The sequence below is a fragment of the Malaclemys terrapin genome, chromosome 2, assembly GCF_027887155.1.
Source record: "Malaclemys terrapin pileata isolate rMalTer1 chromosome 2, rMalTer1.hap1, whole genome shotgun sequence".
Lineage (NCBI taxonomy): Eukaryota > Metazoa > Chordata > Testudines > Emydidae > Malaclemys > Malaclemys terrapin.
The window spans coordinates 137382102-137404836 of record NC_071506.1 but is presented as its reverse complement, the minus strand read 5'-3'; the positions used below and the strand labels follow the sequence as shown (position 1 = coordinate 137404836).

Genomic DNA, 22735 nt, shown 5'->3' with positions numbered 1-22735 from the left:
ATGAGTCAGTCTAGTCAGCAATGAAAACCACAGCCGGGTGGGAAAATACAAGCCCTGGCAGGGACGTTAATGATGACCAAATTCTGTGCAACATAAGAACGGCCATACAGGGTCAGACCAAAGGTCCATTTAGCTCAGTGTCCTGTCTTCTGACAGTGGCCAATGCCAGGTGCCCCAGAGGGAATGAACAGAACAGGTAATCATCAAGTGATCCATCCCCTGTCGCCTACTCCCAGCTTCTCACTGAAGTCAATGGCAGCTGTGACTGCTCAGTGCTTCTGGAAAAGAAAATCTGTTAGGAGTCTGGGGGCAGATACAAACCATCACACTGGATGAAACCCACGGTCCATCTAGTGCAGCATTTGTGGCTCTGGAAGCAGCCAATACAAGATGCTTCAGAGGCAGGTGGTAAGAACACCATGGCAGGCAGATGAGGGATAATCTGCCCCCACATTAGGTTTCATCTTGATCTCTAATAGTTGGGAGATTCTGATGTATGAGTCTTAAGTGGATAAAAACATCCAGAGTTAGAGCTCATTTTTGGAAAGAATATTAAGTGTCCGATCGGTGGGGACATTTAGGGACGAGAAGCTTGGATCCCTCTTATAAATAAAAATTACAGGAGAAGGTCTGAAACAGATGGGATCTTAGTTACCAGCACAAAGCAGAGGTTATCCCACCCCTCCAAGGATTAGCGATTACATTTTTCCTTGACTGCTACAATACACCAGTGCCATTTAAGGCACCATTAAAGAGAGCTCCTTCCTCTGCCAGTGTTAATAACTTTGCCACAGATAATGGAACTTACATATTTATTTAACAGTAACATACAGTATATAAATAGGGTAAATACTTTAAAATATACAATATATCACATTCTGACATTCAATCAAATAAAGGCAAGTCTACACGTATTGCTTAAAACATTGATCAAAAACGATGCACAGAGAAGTAAGCAGATTGCAGAGGACACATCAGAGCTGGGGAACAGTAACTCAGGGAAATTACTGTGGTACAAAAATGTAACTCTGGGGTTGGCTACAGGTGGCGGGAGGACCTCATGATGACAGATGCATGCGGACTCCAATTTTAAAATGGTTGTCTCCCCCACCAAGTCTTGACGACCATCATGGATGGTTTTTTGCATGGTTACATCTATTTTCCAAGTGTACAGAACTAGCAGGAAAAAGATTTTTGCAGGAAGATGGAGAATTCTCCCCTCTTTGTATACAGTGACTGCCTTGGCATTCGTGCTTGTGGGAGTCCAATGCATGCAGCAAACTAGGAGACCTGCCCTGAGCCATGTGAAATCAACAATTCCCAAAGGCCTCTGCAATGTACTTACTGGTGCTTCAGGTTTCTGTGGTGCTGTAGGATTCCCCACTGAAGTCAATGGCAAAAATCCCCCTTTCAATCAAACAGGAGCTAGATTCTGTAGATTATACTCACTCTGAATAATCCTAATTAAATCCAGGGAAGTGCACACAGGAAAGATACTACTGTGGAGTAAGGAACTCAACCCGAGTAAGCCTAGCAGAACCTGGGTGGTAATGAGGCTCTCTGCTGTGCATTCTGGGCCACTCCTGGCCTTCCATTCAAGCTGTGTCTAATCCACAGCGTAATTCGGGCTGCAACTGGGTTTGGAGAAGTCAGTTTCCAGTTGGAAACGACAGCTAAACTGCTCCAAGCTTCCAAAGAGATTGGCAACCAGCGTGTGGCTGCTTAGAACCAAAGTCAGCCTATATGTAGGCATTTGCCTCAATCAGTATTCAGGCATTTTAAACACTGCTAACATTTACCAAACTTGCCCTATTTTATTTCAGGCCTTTAATGGAAAAGCTATTGTGCTCTACCCTCAGTACATGATGAACCTTCAACAGCCCCCTACTGCTTTCCTGTATTATTCTGCACTTCCTAGGCAAGGGGAGAAACCACCATCTATATGGCATTGAAGTTCAGCGTTCAGCCAATCAAATCTCCTGACTACAAACTGAAACTCCAGCTCCCTGGCTCTATTCTGATAAGCCAACACATGCCATAATCAACCATTCCCTCAGTTGAGAGCTACGGTTTTAACGTAAAAGAGCAATATCTGCTCACATTTCAGATTAGAGGAGAACCCAACGCATACAGGCAGTAATGCAGTTCTATCCCACTATTCAAGGAGTGAGGTTTGCTAATTATGAAGTCTCTGAATGGAAAGATAGATCGTACTAACAAAAGACAGCAAAACCAAACGAAGTACCCTTGCCATATGCACCACCCATGGCAAAAATGAGCCTGGCACACAGGGCATTTATTGGGGATTAAATGGATTTAAGCAAAAAAAGAGACAACTGGATACTATGTTCATCAAAACTAATACCTGAAAGACATTTGATTCCAGCTGCTGTGCTCATTCATGGCTTGCTTATATTTTCATTTAGCTCAAAGAATATCAAGGAATTTTTAAAAGGATGTGCAACTGAACTTGGTCAACTCATCAATATGCACTCAGAAGGACTAGTCATCCCTTGTTACCTTCCCATTTCAGCTAGTACTCCCCAGCAACTGCCTTCATTGTCACCTCAACTCACCATCGCTGACCACGTAGCATCCTCTAACCTTCCGGTCTCTTAGCGGCTTGTAACATAGCTGAGTACCTACCTACTATCATCTATGGAGACACCTCTCTCCAAGCAGAGGATTTTAGGCCCCTGGCTCTGCTTGTGGGTGGAATGGGTCCCCCTGTGCAACCAGTTGCAGGATCAGGGCCTCAGTCTCCAGCATTCCCCTCACTTATTAGAGCATTCTAAAAAAGCCCTTTAAATGGCTTTCGGCCATTTCATTTGACCTTGCTAGCAGGTAGTTTCAGAACCAGCCCATTTGTAGAGCTCTAAACAAGACAGCAAGGAAGCTTCACCCTTTAACAGCTTTGGGTTAATTCAGAGACCCAGAATGAGGAACATTACCTTCCTCTTAGCTCAGAAAACCACATAGCTATTGAATCTGTTCCTCAACCACTTGTTCTGACACACCAGCAACTTTGCTTTTTCAGTTTGTCTCGTTGTAGAGCAAGCCCAGAGGGCCTTCCCCTTTAACCTAACAGTGCTCACAAAGCAGCTACCACAGCATGCAGGTAACTTGCAGGGGTCTTGATTTCATGCATTTCAGCTATAGGAGAAAGTTCTGGTGAGCGCCTTTATGAAAATCTTGCCAAGGCAGCTCTATTGTTGGCAGTGTGTTTCGTGAGTGCTAGCTACACAAAGTCACTAAATCTAAGGCCTCACAAAAGCTATGTTAGGACCAAGTTTAAAAAATATTTCAGGGAAGGACCTAGTCACCTGCACAACATACACAGATATATATGTTAAAGTTGATGGACTCCAAAGTGCACTCTTAATATTCAGATTTACACCCTGATTTTGTTGACATGAGGCAAAATTAAAGTTTCTGGCTCAAATCCTTCCTTATGCAGGCCAGAACCCAAACCCTGCAACTCCAAGGTTTTTAATCCCTGGATCACAGATTAACTACTACCTCCTCTGTAGCCTTAGATGAGTCACTTACTCCCCAAATTTCCAAAAGTGACCTCTCATTTTGGAATGGCCAATTTGAACCACTTAGGGCAAACTACCAGCATTTAGAGGTTTAAGAATGTCATTGCTTAGAAGCTAGTGAATGTATAAACCTACATTCAGTATGTTGCACTGCAGCTACTGTGCACAGGCTGAAATTCCCTGGTTGGTAAACCTGTTTCACAGCCAATTTCTACTATGATCTAAACTATAGAGCTCTGCTGCATATAGGGGGCGGAGGGGGGAGGAGAAATATAGGGCTTTTAATAAACCAATGGATTAGTGCAATGAAGACAGGCTGCACCACGGAGCTATGCAAAACAGAGGAGGATTCTATCCTTCTGGTATGTAACTTTCTGTACAGCAAACACAGGGCGTTATCCCATAGTCCCTTGGATGTTAAACCAGTGTAAGTATTGTACACGTCCAATGAGCCATGCGACTGAGTAAGAGCAGTCAAACACAGGACACTGACAAGTAACAGCACTTATGAGTGCCTTTACATATAGAATTAATTTATCAGGATTCCTGACAGGTTTGAAGGTTCGTTTTACTTCACTTCAAGGTTGAGAGGGGGCAGAAGTAGAGAAAATGTATGAACCCAGGTTTGAAAAACTGTACTCAGCCTAGTTCAGAAAGCTTTTAATTAGATATGTGGATGGCTATTCCTATCTCCTACGAGTATGCAGACACTCAAGAACCCACAATGCCCTCCAGTGTTCACAATCAGCATTAAAAAAGTCCAACATGAAGAAAACCCAAATCCTATAGTTTAAAATCATAAGCTTCCTCAAAGAAAAGTATGCCTAATAATTGTAAAAAAGTATGAAGATGTAGAACAGATGAAGGGGGAAGACCAAATTCTCACATGAAAACAGGTGACAGTGTTCTTTTTCTATAGATCAATACACTGTAATCACATTTATTACACAGTACTGTAGGTTCGCTGGATAACTTGTTCATGAACATCTGCTCAAACACAGTTTAGGGTGCTGGAATTCTGGCAGATATTGGTATCAGACAAGAAGTATCCAAAATAGCAGCAGCTTTTGTTTTGCCAGGTGATTAAACCCCCCAAAAAGACCTAAGGGAGGAAACATTTAAAAACAACCTCTTAAATCGCCTTTGAAACCAAATTAAGGGCCTGAATTTAATGCCTTTAAGTCAAAGTCAAGACTCCGATGGATTTCAGTAGACACGACACTGGCTCTAAGCCTACAGTTCAGGAAAGCATCTGCTTAAAAATTAAGCAAAAATGCTTCAACACTACCCTGAATTGGGACCACAGAAACAGAGCCAAGTCATCCAATTTGCCGAGCACCCTCAGTGGAAATTGAGGGTGTCTTGCATGGTGCAGAGTCAGATCCTTACATTGCATCTCACCTGGGCTCTGCCTTAATATCCTCTCAGCACCATTTTGCTTTTGATCAAATATTTGTTTGTGTAGCACCGCCGATGTGACTCTCTGCCCTCCGGAACTGCAATACAGGGAGAGGAGGAATTGGCTGCTATGAAGATAAAAATACACCAGAGGTATGTGGAAGCAGTGGTGGCATTAGACTATGCAGTAAAAGCATACAGAATGATCTCAGGTACTTTATTTTCACTTGCTAGGTTAGCTAGCTTCAAATATAGATCTGCGTCGAAGACTTAGGACAGTGACTTGCTTTCAAGACACTAACAACGGCATCTCTGTATGATCTTTCCCTGTTAATTGTTCCCCAGGTTCAACAAATATGTAAAATGTATTTCTCATCACAGCCTGGCTCACCCACAAACTATGGCGAGAAGTCACAGTAAAATAGAGTTCCCTGATACATGACAATGTTAATACAACCCACAACTAAAATGAACTTTTGTGCTGTTAGATTACAAGCTATCATTCTGAATCTTGGAAACCTCTGAAGTCAGTCTGATGGCGTTTCCATTTATTTGTTTTTATTTTAAAAAAAAAAAGTATGGTATGTTTGAAGTCAAGAAATAGAGGGAAATACCTGGAAAACAATTACACGTTTCCAAACGTTAAGTGCAACATACATAAAACAAGACTGAGTCAGTGACGGAGAAAGGAGAGAAGCCTGGAAAGCTGACCAAACCCAGACTGACACGCAATCCCGACTACGGTCAACTCAGCAGCATGATGTCTAGAACTCAAGTAATACATCATTGGCAGACATGATCCCTGAAAGAAAAAACCGAAACAAAAAAAACAAACAACCCTCCCCACACCAGAAAATAAAAACCCCAACAGCACAGCCAGCTGGGTACTACGCCCTCTGGACTTCCAAATGGGAAAATAAAGTTCTGTGAGTGATAGCTCTCCAAACAGCTAAAATATCAGGATGTGGTGTTGCCTACTCTTGAGAGAAGTTTTCATGCTTCAATGTTTTAAAAAAAAATATGTATGTTATGCTCTGGGTGGAAAAAAAGCCATGAAAAAGTGAACAAATTTTTTTAAAAGCTTGTTCTTACTTGGTAGGACTTCTTAAATAAAACTGGAATGCTTTTTAAAGGAAGTTATTCGATGTAACTTGAACCTCTCACATTCCCTTCTGTATTCCTGTCCCTGCTGTAAAGATTAGTTGGGTCTATTTTTGTTTAAATGGCACAGTAAAAATGTGGGTTTAAAAATCGACTTTGTTAAATAATTGCTGGAGTGGGGGAAATGTGGGAGGTACTACAAAGATGGCAAGTCGAAGTGTATGCATGGGTCTTCTTGCATGGATCTTATGTAGCAGGATTTGGGCAAACATTTCTTTCAGATTTGTTGAGCTTTCTGTTCTCTACCTGCAAGAAGTTCTATGCACACCCAGGCTATGGCTATACTAGGGGAAATGAAGACTCAAATTCATCGTCAATGCAGCTACCAGTGGTGGATAATTACAGGTCCCCAATTTCCCTAGCCTACATACAGGGATACACAAGGTTGCAAAAAGAACTACCAGTGTCCTCTCTATTCCACTGAGAGTTGCATGGCTTCCCATTTTCTTAGTATAGACACAGTCTGGCAGGGTTAGAGGATACTGATGTAAAAGTGCCAGTGTCTCATCTTCACTAGAGCTTACACTCCTGGAGCTGAACCTGGGCAGAAAAAACGCATGCATGTATCCCAGCGTTGACACATCCCCTAAGAGTAGTGAAGTCAAGCTCTGCCCATACACACTGAAGACAAGAGTTGCCACGCAGATCCGAGAGGACATCTTCGCTCTACGGTCCCTTCAGTTCTTGATTCCTTTCCATCTAGAAGCTCCACTTTGCTTATTTTAACCAAAGCCATATAAATACATATTATAAAAAAACCCAGAGCCCCACAAATGCGAACATTTACAAGGAAAGGAAAAAACAACAGTGAAACGAGGCCTTGTTATTGTCTTAAGTCAGGCGAGCTGGGATTTCCTTGAGGGACTTGCCCTCTTTTTCAGTCCTGTTCCAACTGCCTGGATGCCTATGCGTCCTCAGAACTGGCCAACATACCCTTATCAACAAGGTGCGCCTTTAACGTGTTGAAGATGTGGACCTGCTGGTCTGGCCGTAGAGCTAAAAGCTGCTGGATCAGTTTGCTTGGGTTAGGACCCCTGCAACAAACCAAAGAAAGAACTGTTTGCAATGAATCCTAACTCCAGGATCTGGTCGTCTGGGCTCAGATTCAGCAAAGCACGTGCCTAACTTCGAGCATCCTTAAACAGCATCCCCATCCCTCAGCATTTCACAAAGGGGACTAGCCTCATTCCCCCACCTCCATTTTACAGGTGAGGAAAGAGACACAAGGAAGTGAAATGTAAAATAGAGTCTTTAATTTCCAATCAATGGAAGAAATTATTCTCCTCCCCCATTAGAAGGTCCCCATAAATTCAAACAGAACAACAAAATGTCCCTCCAGACCAGTGGTTTTCCTTTCCATTCAGTTATAAAGCTATCTGCCAAGGCCCAAACTAATGGGAAAGAGTAATTCCTTAGTATATGCTCTGGTGAGTCCAAAAGGAGAAGGGAAGCAGGGATCAGTGGATAGGAGACAGGACTGGAATTCAGGAAACACGGATGCTATTCCTGGCTCTGCCACCTGCCTGCCGTGTGACCTTGGGCGAGACACAATCTCCCAGGCTTTTTCCCCTACTGCCCCATGTCTTGTGTATTTAGATTTTAAGGTATCAGAGTCGCTCAGTTGCGGCCACTAAGTGCTGCCATGAAGCAATAAATAATACCTGATAAAACTTGCAATGTACACGTTGACAAAGGTAGCCATCAGGTACTGACAGTCAAACCGATCCATGATCCCGCCGTGCCCTGGGATTGTGTTGGCGAAGTCCTGTGCAATCATAAAAGTTTCACTGAGCTATGCCAAAAACCTGTTATCCACATTTACTGCATACACGTTGCGTGAACGCACTGTGTGACACCGCGTTCTCCCAGAACATCTGCCGATAGCACTAAACGGAGCCTAAGGACGCTGTTCATCCCCCATCCCCAAAATTACTTTTTCACCCAGCAACACTTCTTGCAAACAAGCGTTAGGGGGGAGGGGGAAAGCTCAGTGGTTTGAGCATTGGCCTGCTAAATTCAGGATTGTGAGTTCAATCTTTGAGGGGGCCATTTAGGGAACTGGGGTAAAAAACTGTCTGGGGATTGGTACTGCTTTGAGCAGGGGGTTGGACTAGATGACCTCCTGAGGTCCCTTCCAACCCTGATACTCTATGATTCTATGATATCAGGACTGAGGAGCAGGAAATTCCAAAGAGGTTAAAGTTTTATCATCTAAAACCCTGCCCCACTGAGCATCCTGGATGTTATGGTATAAAAGGTTTATATTTACATATAAAGGACCCTCTGCATGTGCAATGTGTTGGAGAAAGCTTCAGCTTGTGGAATTTCCTGATCTGCAGATACTCAGTTTCTCAGCCTCAATGTTGCATCAATGCTAATTTTAGCATTTCACTGTTGTATTTTATTAACCCATCTTTCCTCCCTCCACTGCACATGAGAAGAGCCCTCCTCTTTCCCCACAATATGGACAGAAGCCTCCTCCAACCCCACCATCCTCTGACCTGGGGCATTGTTTACGGTGGTGACAATCAAATGTGCTAGCTTCGGATGCACCTGCTGTCTGATACCTGACTTTGGCGGAAGGGGGCTACCCATACACTACCTTGATTTTGAAGGCTCTCTTAAACCCACTAGCAAAGAATCCTCCAAAGGGCCCAATGAGGGATGCAAAGGTGGAGAGGGCGATGCTGTGGATCTGGAAGGGATACATCCGGACTGTTTTCTGCAGACAAGAAGGGTCAAAGTGGGAGAAGGATCAGAGAAAGGCATTGTGCTCCATTGAAATCTATCCTAACCCTGCCTTACTGGAGTCCAAGGTCAAGCTTTTCAAGTGACTAGTGACTTTGGAAGGCCAACTCGAGGTGCCAGGTTTTCAGAAAGTGCTGTGCATCTGCCCTCAAACTCAGGCCCCTTCAAGGCACTCCAAGTTGGGCACCCGAAATATGTAGTTGCTTTCAGAAATCTTGACCAAGGTGTTGATCACCTCTATTTAAACCCAATTCTGCAAAGACGAATCTCATACGCATACTGTACCACAATTCACCCCTGCTTGACATCAGAGCAAAGCCAAGGATATATCTGACCCATTTTGTCACTATTTCCTTGTATTCCCCCGTCTGTCTGTATCCATCTGTTGTCTCTTGTCTCATACTTGGGTTGTAAGCGGCTTGGGGCATGGATTGCATTTGTTCTGTGTATACACAGTGCCTAGCACCGTGGGGTCCTGTTCTATGATTGCAGTGCCTAGGTACTCCTGTAATCGTCTCTCTATTTTGCTAGATCCCTTCGTTTGCATGCAGAGCCCTTTCTTGCTCCATAGAAAGTTGAGCTGGAAGAGACCTTTCTTGCCCACCTCCATCAGGGTAAGATTGTTCCCTACAGTATGTTCTCCTGGGCTCTGTCCAATTCAGTCTTAAATAACTTAAGAAATCTGGCTTCCACCACTTCCCTTGGGAGATTATTCCATGGTTTAACCAGTCTCGCTATTAGGGGAACATCTCCGAATATGAAGTTTTCCTTGGTCAGTTACATGCAGTTACCCCTTGCTGCATTCCTTTGTAGTACCTTAAACTAATCCCGTCCTTCCTGGGCATTTCCAGCCCAGTTAATGTATCCCTTTTTAATGGCTATTGCCAACCTATCCATCATTGAGAATGCACATTCAGAGTCCTACCCAGCGAATGACAGACTGAATCACCAGAGGGATATTATATTCTTGTAGCTGGAACAGCTCAGATGGCTCACAATCCACAGTGAAGCTGTTGGAGTCATTATTGAATTCCACAGGACAGGTGAAGCACCGGTATCCAGACATCAAGTACGACAGCTTGGTTGTGGGAAGCAGAAAAGGCATGTCAAGAGAAACTAAGGATACAGGCAACTTAAAATTCATACCTTTGCTTGGTTGGTTATTGGGAGGGTGGGCGTTAGGCTGTGCAACTCCCTCCCCAGCTCTGGTCATTTCTCCCTACACACTCAGTTACTGAAAGGGTTTTTGCTATGGTCTCTCTTGGCCCCATATTTATTGCTGTCCCTCCTTCTCATCCTTGATTGCTCCCTTCCTAAGCATCCTCGTTTTTTCTCCTTCCCCTCCACTTCTGAATGTTATTTTTTTCCTCCTAAATGTCCTTCAATCTGTTTTTATGTTGCAACATGTTAAAATATGGCAATGCACCAATAGTAGAAAATTCAGATCTGGGCATGCATCCCCCTCATCAGATGGCTCTGATACAAGCCTTACCCATTCACCTGAATGCTGGAAGGAGGAATGACATCCTCTGAGAGAGAGAGCTGAGATTCAGGGCTGCGAGTCAGCCACATCCTTGGTTCATTAAGAAGCTTACTCTCTTGCAAAGCATTAAGTTGACTAGAGGAATGGTAAGCGGCTTCTTTTCATATACATTAGCTTGGAAAGCAGCAATCAGAGTAACTGCATGATCAAGACAGAGCAGACAGCTCCATCCAGCCAACTTGCATTAATGAAATCCTTCCTTAACAGATCACAACAGCCTGACAAATTGGGACAGTCCTTGAACTTTTCAGTCTTCATTTGAATTATCCAGCTCTCTCTGGGCTTTATGCAACTGCACAGATATTAAATGTGGCCTTATCCCCCTCTCCCCACCCCCAAAAAGTCCCAGGGGGATAAGGTTCTGCGACCAGAGCGCTGAGCTCCCCACACAACCTTGAGGCAGATACTACAGAAGTGTAGCAGAGCAATCACTTCAGAGGATCCCAAAATGCTTTGCCAACACGACAGCACCCACTGAAATGTTGCAGTCTCCAGCATGCACAGTGGTAGTAGGCAAGAGGAAAAATCTAAGCTTACGACACGAGGGCCAAAACACTGTTGTTACAAAGAGCGCCGTGGCAAATCACTTTCTCTGCTTTCTCTGCCACCCTGGCCTCTATCTGTACAGCATGTGTGGCACTGGGAAATCCCATGGAGTCTGGATGCTATAGGTCTGAGAATATCAATCCCCACTTGAGAGGAAGCGATTTCTCAGCAGTGGGTTTGAGTCGTCCTCACTGGAAGGCAGAACAAGTCAGTTTAAAGCCCGCTGTAAAACTTCAGACGACAACTTGGGTGGAAGAGAGCACAAAGCTTACGTGTATTCCTTAGCCGTGGCAGGCAGACTGCACCGGTGCGTCTTACTATGGAGAGAGAGCCAATTAAATGCCATGGTGTGCTACCTACCAGCAGTCCAAACAGAACAGTGGCAAAGAACCCGCCAATAAAACCCTCCCAGGTCTTCTTTGGGGAAAGCTGCAGATACAAGAAAGAGAACATATTAAAAAATACCCTCAAGGTCCACCCCAAATAGCTCTGCGAAGCCAATGTCCACCTCCCACAGAAGTTAAATGGCAATCAATATCCCCAGTTCACAAGTTCCAACTGGGTAAAGGCCAATACATGCAGATCGTAGGACAGATCCTCTCACTCGGTCTGACCCTAACTCGCCCATTGTGGAATACCTCTGACAAGGCCAAGTTCCCAGATGAAGGAGAAGCAGGCACATCACCCTGCCTTGCAGCCCCCAACGCAGAGCAGTGGCCAAAATACACTGCAATCTGACTATATTTAAAAGCATTTAATATAATCTTAGCAAGGTACGTATCTGAAATGTTACAACTTCGGGTTATTGGTCAAACATAGAAACATACACACCCTCATTTCAGCCATTAAAAAAATAAATAAAAGGCCCATAAAGGGAATGTTTATTAGTCGCTGGGATACTCAACCCAACTTCATTAACAGCATCCCTGGAAAAGCTTTTTATGGTTTCACCCATAAGGAAAAAAAATTAACATAGAGGAAGTTTTTCATTACAATACACTCTTCGGTACCTTTAGTTTGACATTTTCTCATCACTATGGAAAGCTGTTCTCAATGCAGACTGTGCATTTAGTCTAGAATAGTTCTCACTGGCTTTTTCAAGTCAAATATTCAATAACTCCAGCTTGCATATGCTGCAATAAAGATGAGCTATTTCTAAACTACCTCCTCTGATATGTAGTCAGCAAGCCCACACCGCGCTGTACAATGCAAGGAAGAGTCCATGCTACCAAAGAACTTAACCAGGTAAATAAACTAAACCTTTGTAGGAAACCGTGTCTTTTAACCATTAGCATGCAGAGCTTGGGATGGGGACAGAACTTAAGTAAGGGCCTGATCAGTAGACATTGGATCAGGATCTAAGGAGGTGCAATACAGCACAAATGATACACAAGCCCTGGCAAGTCTTCCTTCATATTCTTCACCAAGGGTCTTTTCAAACAGTGACTGATGGGTGGAAAGTTTTGAGGCTGGGATCCAAACGCAAAGGCGAACTCCACCACCCTGATCGAGTCTCCAACCTTGGGTCAAAGGCTCCACAGCAACACAGAGCCTGAAGACAGGGCTTTGCACAGCTGACAAACCTTGATGAGCGGGGTGCGGCCAAAGAAAAACCCAAACATATAGGCCATGATGTCATTGCAGATCACACATGAAATCGGGACAATGAACCTAGAAGGAAGGAGAGAGAAGCCATTCATAACGGGCACAACTACAGGAGTCATTTGCAGCTTAACCGCAATATGTTGCCCACATTCAGGTAGTGCCCGCTTGGGTAAGTCTGATATGGCTACACCGTGTCAGACTGACTCCTGGGCTTTTGCAGTAATGTCATTCGTCCCAAGGCCCTCGCCAGCTGTCAGATCAGTTCTATGAATTCCCCCTTGCTGTGTTCTGCGCTTGCTCTAATGTGCAGTGGGCTGTTAATCAATCATCGTGATTAACCCCAGAAGCAGCTGCATTTCAGGGGTGAGCCAGGTGCTCTGCCGCTTGTAAAGCACTTGAGAATGGTTCAGATTGCACACTGTACAGTGTACTACGAGCACGGTAAAGTTCTTTCATTATTGCCGATACAAGGAACAAGGTGATTAAGGATATTGGACTGAATCCTCCATTGCACTAACCTCACACGCTGGGCAGCAGCGGCAACAAACGGCCAAAGGAGGCTGGTTATAAAGCCACCTTTCTACCCTCTTCCAACCACTCCCCCTTCCTAACACTTGGACCTGGCAGCAGCTGTGTCCCAGGGACCACCTCACCAAGCATGAGTGGCTGGAGTACATGCTCTCTGCACCCACCCCCTATTCGAGTTAGGGTGACAAAAGCAGCTACACTAGCTTTATGCCATCTGGGAGCCTTCTCCATGCCAGAGGAATACGCAGCTACCCCTTTAGAGTGGCTTTCTGGCTGCTCTGCATTGACTGAGTAGCGCAAAGCAATCCAAAAAGGGCCTGACCCATTGTTTGGCTCTCTTATGCAAAGCATGTTGTAGTCCCTTATGGAAGGCACATCCTATCCCTATGCTTGTTGGTTAAAAGTTTTAGTAAAAAGCACTTTAGCAAGGAGAAATCAGGAGCATACACTATGCAACACAAAGCAAAGTCACACGTAACAGGCACCAACTCACCAGATCATTCCGTCAAACAGGTTGTGAATGATGAGGTGCGACTGGGTAACAACAATTAGCAAAGTCACATGGGTCCAACCAAACTGGAAGAGAAAACAGCATGCAGTCCAGTTTGCCTAGAGACATTTCTTGTAACAGCCTACGGCAGAAACCAGACGCCGATGAATACTGTTTGGAGTGGGTTATGTCTGTGTACATCTCAGGCGGAAACAGCATGATGTAAACACAAAGATGGCAGATAGTATCCCATCCCTACTTTGGAGTTGAGCAAAGCAACATCTCCATTACCATTCAGAACCTGAGTGGGAGGATGTTTGACATTCCTGGACCAAGTACCCTTTAGCCCACACGTATCCCATACATCTTAGTGTACTTTGACTAGAGACCTGGAACATAAGAATCCCCATATTGGGGATGGTCCATCTAGTCTGACATCCTACATCCAGAAGGAAACAAAAGCATCCCAATAAAGGACACAGGTAGCCAACCTGTGCATCACTATACTGTGGTGGGGCCAGTCTAACTCCTGCAGATGATTCCACCAACACCCTCCAGGCATGAGGTTTGAATAACCTTGTACAATCACCTTAGCTTGCACAGCTGAAAGGGTTACTAAAAAATGCACTGCAAATGCAGACAATGGAATTCACATTTCTAAGGAAATCAGTCAGTTCAAGAGCCAAATGCCAAATACTTCAAGCTGCCAGGAACAGCTTTTCCATTAAGCAGTATCACAACACCCAGGGGACACAGAAGCATTCACAGGCTTCTGTTCTTCTAAACCATATATGCAAACAGCCTCCATCTCCCAAAGCTAATAGCTCCGGAGCAACAAAGCCGTTTATTTAATCTTACCATGTAGAACTGGAGACGGTAATGCTTCTTCACCAGACTCAGGACAAACATGCAGAAGCCTTGTGGGAAGAGAAAAGAAAAAAGAGCAAGATCAGATCGTGCAGTAGTAGGAAATGCCTCTCGATTTTCCATTACATCTGCCGTATCACTGCAGCATCTCTTGATTGTTTCGGCTACAGAACAGAATCAGCAACATGAGGATGATGTGCACCGTGGATGCAAAACGGTTAATTAAAGCATGGAAATTGTTTTTTTAAAAAAGGACATATAGCCAATTAACCATGATCACCCCTATGCAGGTTAGACTGTTTTCTGCCAACAGCTAATCATTTATTCTACCGCTGATCTTCCCACGTAATATCAACTACAGAGCATTCTTCACTTACCTGTTTAATGGCACAGAGTTCTTAATTAGCTGCTGCATCCACCCAGAGGTGGCTGCATTTACACAGCGATACTCTTTAGATATAGTTTGTCTGCCAGTTAAGTTATTTGAGTGCTTTAGAGTATCGTGATAACCCTCTTTAGCTCCTAACCTCCCTCTCCCAGTTTTTAACCAGCCCCCGACACCTCACAAATATCCCATGTTGCTAGGACCATTGGATATCTAGCCCAGCTCTCAACAGCAAGTGCCGCTCCATTTCTAGGTTGAAGCCCATCCTAGGGATTCATGACTCACAGTGAGCTTGCTAGCTGAGAGGAAACACCTCCACTTAATCACCAGAAAGGAGGAGTTAAAAATAGATCTACAGTTTATCCTGAGTCTGCCTCTGCACAGACTACACTGACAGGAGAGTTACTCTAGGCCTGGAGCAGCGTTGCTGAATTGCCATGAAAATTTACCAGCAAAGGCAAGAAGTCTACTCCCCTCTCTTTACCCAGAATGCAAAAGAAAAGGATCGTTTACTCACACATCAAGTGGCAAGTAAAATTTTGCAAGGCTAGCACAGGGGAAAGAAAGGTGGAAATTACAGTTATTCTGCCTAGTCACTGCACAATGGAAGTAGCATCAAAGAGGACTGTAGCTTCCCATCTGATGTAGATGGCGTTTTGGTCACTTAACCCGCACAATTAGGCAGGCGTGGATCCAGTTCGTAACAGACGTGTCTGAACCCCAAAATAAATCTTTACAACGGCCACCGAGACATAACTCAAAGCCAATGATCGCTCCATCTGCCACAGATGCTTCACTTCTGGCTCGTTTCATGGCAGGGGTGAGTCACATTTGGCTTAGAAGTGCGAAGGAAGCCTGGAATGAGGCTGCACGTCGCAAGTCTACAGACAGAGGAATATTGCTCCAGGGGCTCTGAGTCAGGCACCTTTCCCTACTAACGCTGCATTCACGAAGTGTGCGCGTGCCAGGCCTGGAGACTAGGGGAGGCAAAACGAAAGGAGGAGAGGAAAGATCAAAAGCGAGTATCAAGTTCATTTAAACTGAGTCTCTGGAGAGAGTCAGGTATTTACACCAACACCCTACCTAAACCAGACACTGTCTGCTGGGATGGAAGGACAATCCTCAGCAAGGAAAGGAGGACGTGTCTTTCCCCCAGTAAATCAGGCAAGAAAAAGAAACTGAGGAAGCGACAATACTGCTGCTCTCAAACCCAATTATTCCCTATTTTGTAGGCTGTCTTAGATACACTGTAATTGAGCACCTCACAAGCTGTCAGGTAGGCAATTGCTATTATCCCTGTTCTATTGGCAGGAAACGGAGGCATGGGGAGACTAAGTGATTTGCCCAAGGTCAAGCAGGGAACTGAACATGGATCACACAAGCCCTGGGTTGGAACTCTAACCACTGGACCATCCTTCCCTGCACTCGTATTTTGTATGTAAGACAGAGCAAATCCACTGGGGACACTGGAGCCCGACCTGCCTACAGAAAAAAAAAAAGTTGCATTTCAAGAGGCTGATGACTAACCTCAGCTCAAAAACAGCAACGAGACAAATTTAACTGGTGGAAACAAATAAAATTACCTGTTAAGTAGAGGGCAAAGGAAATGAAGCGATGGTATTTGCTGAGAATTCTCAAGGGCTCCTCTCGCTGTACCAGGGTGAAAAAGTAATCCGTTACCGTCTCGCCGTAGAAAAAGTAGTTTACACACAGCAGAAAGTACCTGTGAACAGAGCAGCATTCCCTTTAATAGGAACCTACAGGGGAATGGGACATGGTTGACCCAGTAGATCATTAGACTAGTACACTTAAGAGGTTATCAGCTTGCACTATCTACACTTCGTGCAGGGGGGAAGAGATGCCTGAAGGTTCGCATACTGGGCAGCAGAATAATGGTGATTTTTATTTGAAAGTCTGCAAAAAATTCACTCACATTGGGGGGGGGGTGGACAGGAGTAGAGGATCAGGGCCTGATTCTCACTTGCACTAAGGTGGCTCGGGCAGTGTGAAGGAACCTTACTGCAAGTGCGGGTGGTGGTGGTGGGGAAATAAAATCAAGCCCTCACATTTTTTCTAATCAAATCATTAGATCTTCATGTAGAAGCCACAGCTCCATTAAATGCAAATACTTGGCTGTCACCCAACCCCTATGTTACAGGAACATGTCAACAGCCCTGTTCAATTTTTGTATAGCATTATGGTACTTAGGAAGCTTTTGCCTTTAGGTGGCACTGCTTAACAGTCTTCTCCAGGTTCCTAGCTACTGGAGGCAGTGCCCCCCTCCTTCACTGTGGCACGCCATCAGACGCTGGGTGCAGCCAATACAGTTTCATCCCAATCGCACAAATACATTTCAGTAGGTAAATATCCCAGATGGCTCCCTACACCCTCAGGCCTGAGCAATGCAACTGGAACCACAAGTCAAACATCTACTCATCACTTCGCTCAGTAACAGCATTCAACACCACCGCCCGGCACAGATCGGGAGATTCAGACTTCGCTCTCATCAGACAAGCAATGGAACCAAGTGTATAAATATTACAAAATATGCCCAGTGGTGGCTGGCTGCACATCAATGAGGCGTCAAGTGATTCAGAAGCACTCTAGACGAAAGGCATTATGCACATCGAGAAGGATCGTATCGTGCTCCTTGACTCTAATGAAGACTGCAGCAGTCGCGCTGCTTACCAGCTGAGGGTCCTGAACCAGGGCAGCTCATATGAGCGATACACATTGTAGCCAATAGTGATAATCTCCTGGAAACACTTGATCTGGACACACATCACCTGAAAAACAAACATTAAGAAGCAGCATCATTCACAGATACACTAAACCAGGACCGGATAATCTGCAATGGGATGCTAAATGCATGTAAAAAGTGGGAGCTTTAGACTGACCCTTACAGGAGCCACAAGGAGAATTCTTCTATTGTCTTGCAAGTGACCTCCCCTTCCCGCCCCCGCACTCTCAAAGCTGACATAAGGGGACTTCTCCTAGGCTGAGAAATTGTTCACTTGCTCAACCTGCTTACAGCTAGAGCTAGCAGCTTTCCCTGCCAGGCAAAACACGCTCCTAGCCCTACTTCCTCCAGGGCCGTGGGTTGGCCCACTCCAAGAGCTCACAGCCTCACTTTAAGTTATATTAGCACTTCAAACACTGGCTTTTCTATCATGAGTTCGGCTCAGTTCTGGGGAGACAATCCGGCCTTCACTGGCACTGACAAAAATCACTGTTCATCCCATGCACTCGAGAGGACTGGCACTTCAAGACCACCATCGAGGGAGAGATAGCTCAGTGGTTTGAGCATTGGCCTGCTAAACCCAGGGTTATGAGTTCAATCCTTGAGGGGGCCATTTAGGGATTGGTCCCCCTTTGAGCAGGGGGTTGGACTAGATGACCTCCTGAGGTCCCTTCCAACCCGGATATTCTATGATAAGGGAACATGCCCAGTAGGGATACAGCCAGACTGTAGTTGGTACAGTCTTTACAAATGCAACGAGGCTGTCGGACGGGTTTCCCACAGCAAGGACTGGACATGGAATCTCTGAATCTAAAAGCACACACCTCTACAGCCTGAGCTGAAAATCCTGGATCTGTATCAGCTCTAAACAGACTCAATCCCGAGATAAAGCCACGCCGCAAGCACATATTATACACACAGAATGCTCAATGGCAGACCAACACTCAACCAGATTCAGCTCTCCACCCACGCACCTGGGCTGCGATAGCAATAAAGGAAACAGGAGGATTCCACCAAGAAGGCACCAATTAAATAGTAATTGTGACGAGGAACCTTATTCCCTGCAGATCACTGAGCAGAACAGCAATTCGACCAGCTTCCGGTCATGACCAAACAGGACCAGGTTAGCGCTAGGAACCTCAAGGCAAAAGGCTCTGTGTATCCATTCACTTTTTTCAGCCATCTAGGTCCCTGACAACCATTCTCCCATAACGGCCCATTTAACGAAGGGTTTTGAAACAGCACTTACAATCATCATTAAAACCATGGGTCCCAGGTAGATGATGATGAAGAAGAACGCAATCATTGCCAGAGTGAGGATCCCTCTGACCCACCAGTTCTTCCATCTAGATCACAGGAAGAGAAAAGTGAACATTAGGCTATGGGCCTATCTAGCAGGAAAGCAGTGAGAGATGCACTTATTATCTCTTCTGCACAGCCTCCTGGTGAAAGGCGGAAGCAGGAAACGGCGGTGTATCCTTAGCTCGGGGGCGGTGAGAATGTCATGCTGTTCCATTAACCCAGCTCTGGTGCCAAGAGGAATGTGGGTAAGCTCAAGCTCACACAGCGGCCATTTGGGTAAGCTCAAGAAGGGAGCTCCATGCTGGGGGACAGCACGGAAGGTGCTGAAGATTTGTTTGGGGTGAGAAAGTGACAGATGAAGGTGGCAGGGAGTAAATAGGAATAGACAGTTACAGAGCCTTGCCTAGTCTGAATTAGTTTTGTAGGAGTATTTTGCCCATTTTACAGACGTAGAAATGGAGATAAAGAGTTGCCCCAAATCACACAGGAATGGCATAACTGAGGTTCAACCTCAGGCCCAAACATCCAGTACCCCCTCAGTCCATTAGGCCATGCTGCAAAGAAACCTCTCAATGATAACTCTCTAAATCTGCTGAAATAAAAGGACCATACCACAATTCTGCCAAAGAAAAGCAAGCTCAACACCAAACTCGCTCAGCCAGCCCCAAAGCTCTCTCCACAGGCTAAGAGCAGGAACAGAATACAGAAATTTTAGCCAAGCCAGTCCCTCCAGAGCAGTCAGTTACCCATGAGGTGTGTTGCTCCTGTCACCATCTACTGATGGGATAGAACAGCCTGCCTAGGTTGGTTAAATAGTGGTTAGTAAAAATAAAAAAAAAAAAAAAGATTTAAATCGGATTTTTTTGATAAAATGCTTTTTGAGGAAAAAACTTATCTAAAGTTAGTTTTAGATAAGATATATTATAGCTCAAAGATATCTCATCGTGGAATAGGGATTATAAATTCTAATTCTATAGTATGAGACAATATATTCATGAAATGTTTAAGAAAGGTTCCAATAGTTCATGGATTAGGGACCCAATCTTATGGGGTTTCACAGGCTTCTGTATAGATTATTTAGGTTCATCTTTCTATCTACCCAATGGGACTCAGTGCTTAGTCTACTCTAGACGATACCATCAGAGAAGCTTAGTTTTGCAGTTCTCAATCTGTCGATTTGTCTCCAGAGGTAATATGCTTGTTAACAGCAAAAATGTTTTTAAATAAATAAATAATATATAAAAGTGAGAAATAACAGACCTCAACTCTATTGTCCCTCTGCAAATTTGTGTAGAGTCAATCCCTTACCTCTCTCTAAAAGTGCAAAGTTTCAAAAAGTTCAATGAATAGAAGATTGTTGGGGGCAGGATACATCTGGACAAAGAGAAGAAGTCTGGAGATAAATGTGAGAAGTGAGGGATATATGCTTGTTTTGTTAAAATATTATATGTTTGCTGTTGAAGAAAAAAATCCAGAATACTTAACGTGGTTGTTTCAGTTAAATAAAACAATTTAAATGTCTGTCTGGTGATGTTCTCCTCCTAATACAGCATGGCAAGAAAATCCTCCGAATATTAATGATTAACCTGTTGAACTGGAGATAGTTCACCTCCCAATGACTTCATGAATATCTGCTTCAATTACCTTTGATCAATGAAATAACCAACCAATCATTCATTTTCTGATATAGTTGTAAAACTCACCTGAAAAGTTTTCAAAATAAACCACTGTTTAAAAATGTATAGTGTGTACCTTTAAAAAAACAACCACCCTATATCTATCTCTGAGTTGTGAAGAATATGTATATGTATTAAGGTTATAACATTCAACCAGAATGCACTTTTATGTAGAAATCTGTGATTAAATCAAGTCTTCCTGACTAGTGATTTAAATCAAATCCACCCTCATTAGCAAAAAAGGGAAAGTGCACCAATTTGGTAGGAGCCCCAGAAGCAATGGGGAAGTTGTATTTAATGCTACCTTGAAGATAGGTTGGACAGGGCCCTGTTTAAGACCTCAGGAGTGTCATCTGATGTAGGTGCAGGAGGGGCCCCTCCAAATTCTGATTTGCTTTCGCTGTCCGATGCGGTCTCTCCATCCAGCTTGTTTTCTGACTCAGACTCCTGCAGGACAAACACAGGCAAACAGTTGTATCAGATACTGGTGATCATTCTTTTGATCTTAATTTAAAAATACACTAGATCAAGTCAGTCCGCCCTTATTCCACTCTATTTCCTCTCAGCACAGCCTGTAGCTAAAAGGAAAAGATGGCAAGATATTCTGGGCACAAACTGGCTTACTTCATTGACCCTGTTCTGGTTTGTGAGCCAAACACTTATGTGATAGAACCTATGGGGCAGAACCACCTGCAACTGAAGCCAATGAAGGTTTTACTATGGACTTCAAAGAGAAGGGGTCCTTTTTTGTATCACCAAAGGTGCTTTGTAGTTGTTCTAAAGCCTGAACGATGCACCAGAGGTCACGGGTACATGGGTTTGTCAAGAGGTGTTTGGGAACCCCAGGTGGGTCTCTGAGTAAGCAGTAACTCACAGAATTCGAGTGAAAGGTCTCCAGAAAGATGGGGAAGACTTGTGCTTTTGGAGATTGTTCTCTGTACATTTCTATGCAATAGCTTAACTCATGTGCATTAAAATTAATGCCAAAGAAACCCCCAAAATGCCAAGCAGGAAAAACACAATGTCCATAAGGAAGAATGTCTCGTCATTTAAACCTGACTGTCCCTTTAAGCCACCGCAGCAACCAAATATCCAGGACATGTACCCAATGCACCACCCAATCTGTATTGGTGCAACACCCAGCTAAGAGCAGAGCCCCACTAAGCTAGGTGCTGTACAAACACACAGTAACAGCTTATCACCAAAACAGGCAAGATGGACTGCGTGGGAGGGGAAACAAAGACTAAAGGAGATTTGCACAAACGGCAGAACCAGGAACAGAATTCTGGCCGGCATTCTGACTCCCAGTCCAGCACCCTGGTCACTAGGCCACACTGCTTCTCTTCAGTCCTTTATACATCAAACAGCAGCAAAGAGAAAGATTTTGCCTTCTGCAAGTGACCGTTAGCAGCTCAGTTTAGTACGCTACATTCCTTACTGTGCAGTGTGCGCCTATAATTATGGCTAAGATTATGTCACGGAGGTCACAGAATCATGACTATGAGAGACCTCCATGACATTTTCCGCTTCAGCAGGAGGCCCCTGCAGCTCCTGGCTCAGGGGGGACCCCAGAGCCACAGTGCTGGACCCAACCTCCCTATTTTGTCAGTTATTTTAAGTAGAAGTCAGGGACAGGTCACAGCTTCCGTGACTTTTTGTTTATTGCCTGTGACCTGTCCCTGACTTCTACTAAAAAAAACACCCCCTCACACATGACAAAATCTTACCCTTACCTATAACATCCACACTTCCGTGTCGAGTGGCAAGTCATGCCCAAGTCTCAAGTCAGCCCCCAGAGCCCAACATGTGCTAATTTTAAACCTCCCCAATGGGAGTGTGTTTTCAGGAAGTGCAAAGAGGGAACTAAGTCAGCAAATGCTGTCAGCTTTGTCAAACTTAATCTCCCTGGGCTCCTGCAACATTCCAGTGCTCTGCTAGATGAGACAGCGCCTGGAGCTGGTCCAGGAGAAACTCCCTGGTAAACTAGAGGTCGGGCCAATGCACATTTAAGTGTATCTGGTTTAATAAATTCCCGCAGGAACAAAAGCAAGATCCTTGTTCAGTCTCCCTGAAATCAGGGAAGGATAATTGGCCCTAAGACATCAGGTAGCAATGGCCACAAGCCAGATTCCTATAGACAAGGACAACCAGGCTGTCAGAGCAGTATTTTTAGCCACTTCCATCCATTGCCATGGGGGGGGACATAC

The 22735-nt window shown here is 44.5% G+C and overlaps 1 protein-coding gene across 1 annotated transcript in view; it reads right to left on the bottom strand.

The window, feature by feature from the left end:
• Positions 1-795: 795 nt before the first annotated feature.
• CDS2 (CDP-diacylglycerol synthase 2) overlaps positions 796-22735 on the bottom strand; it is a 45099-nt gene continuing 23159 nt past the window's right edge. Inside the window, exons 2-13 of the mRNA XM_054017429.1 lie at positions 20833-20975; positions 18800-18896; positions 17499-17596; positions 16394-16533; positions 14417-14475; positions 13562-13644; positions 12519-12606; positions 11296-11364; positions 9772-9924; positions 8701-8820; positions 7760-7863; positions 796-7132 (exon numbers count right to left, since the gene is read on the bottom strand). Of these exons, the coding sequence (XP_053873404.1) occupies positions 7003-7132; positions 7760-7863; positions 8701-8820; positions 9772-9924; positions 11296-11364; positions 12519-12606; positions 13562-13644; positions 14417-14475; positions 16394-16533; positions 17499-17596; positions 18800-18896; positions 20833-20975 (1284 nt within the window). The 3' untranslated portion in view covers positions 796-7002. The remainder of the gene's footprint in view (positions 7133-7759; positions 7864-8700; positions 8821-9771; positions 9925-11295; positions 11365-12518; positions 12607-13561; positions 13645-14416; positions 14476-16393; positions 16534-17498; positions 17597-18799; positions 18897-20832; positions 20976-22735) is intronic.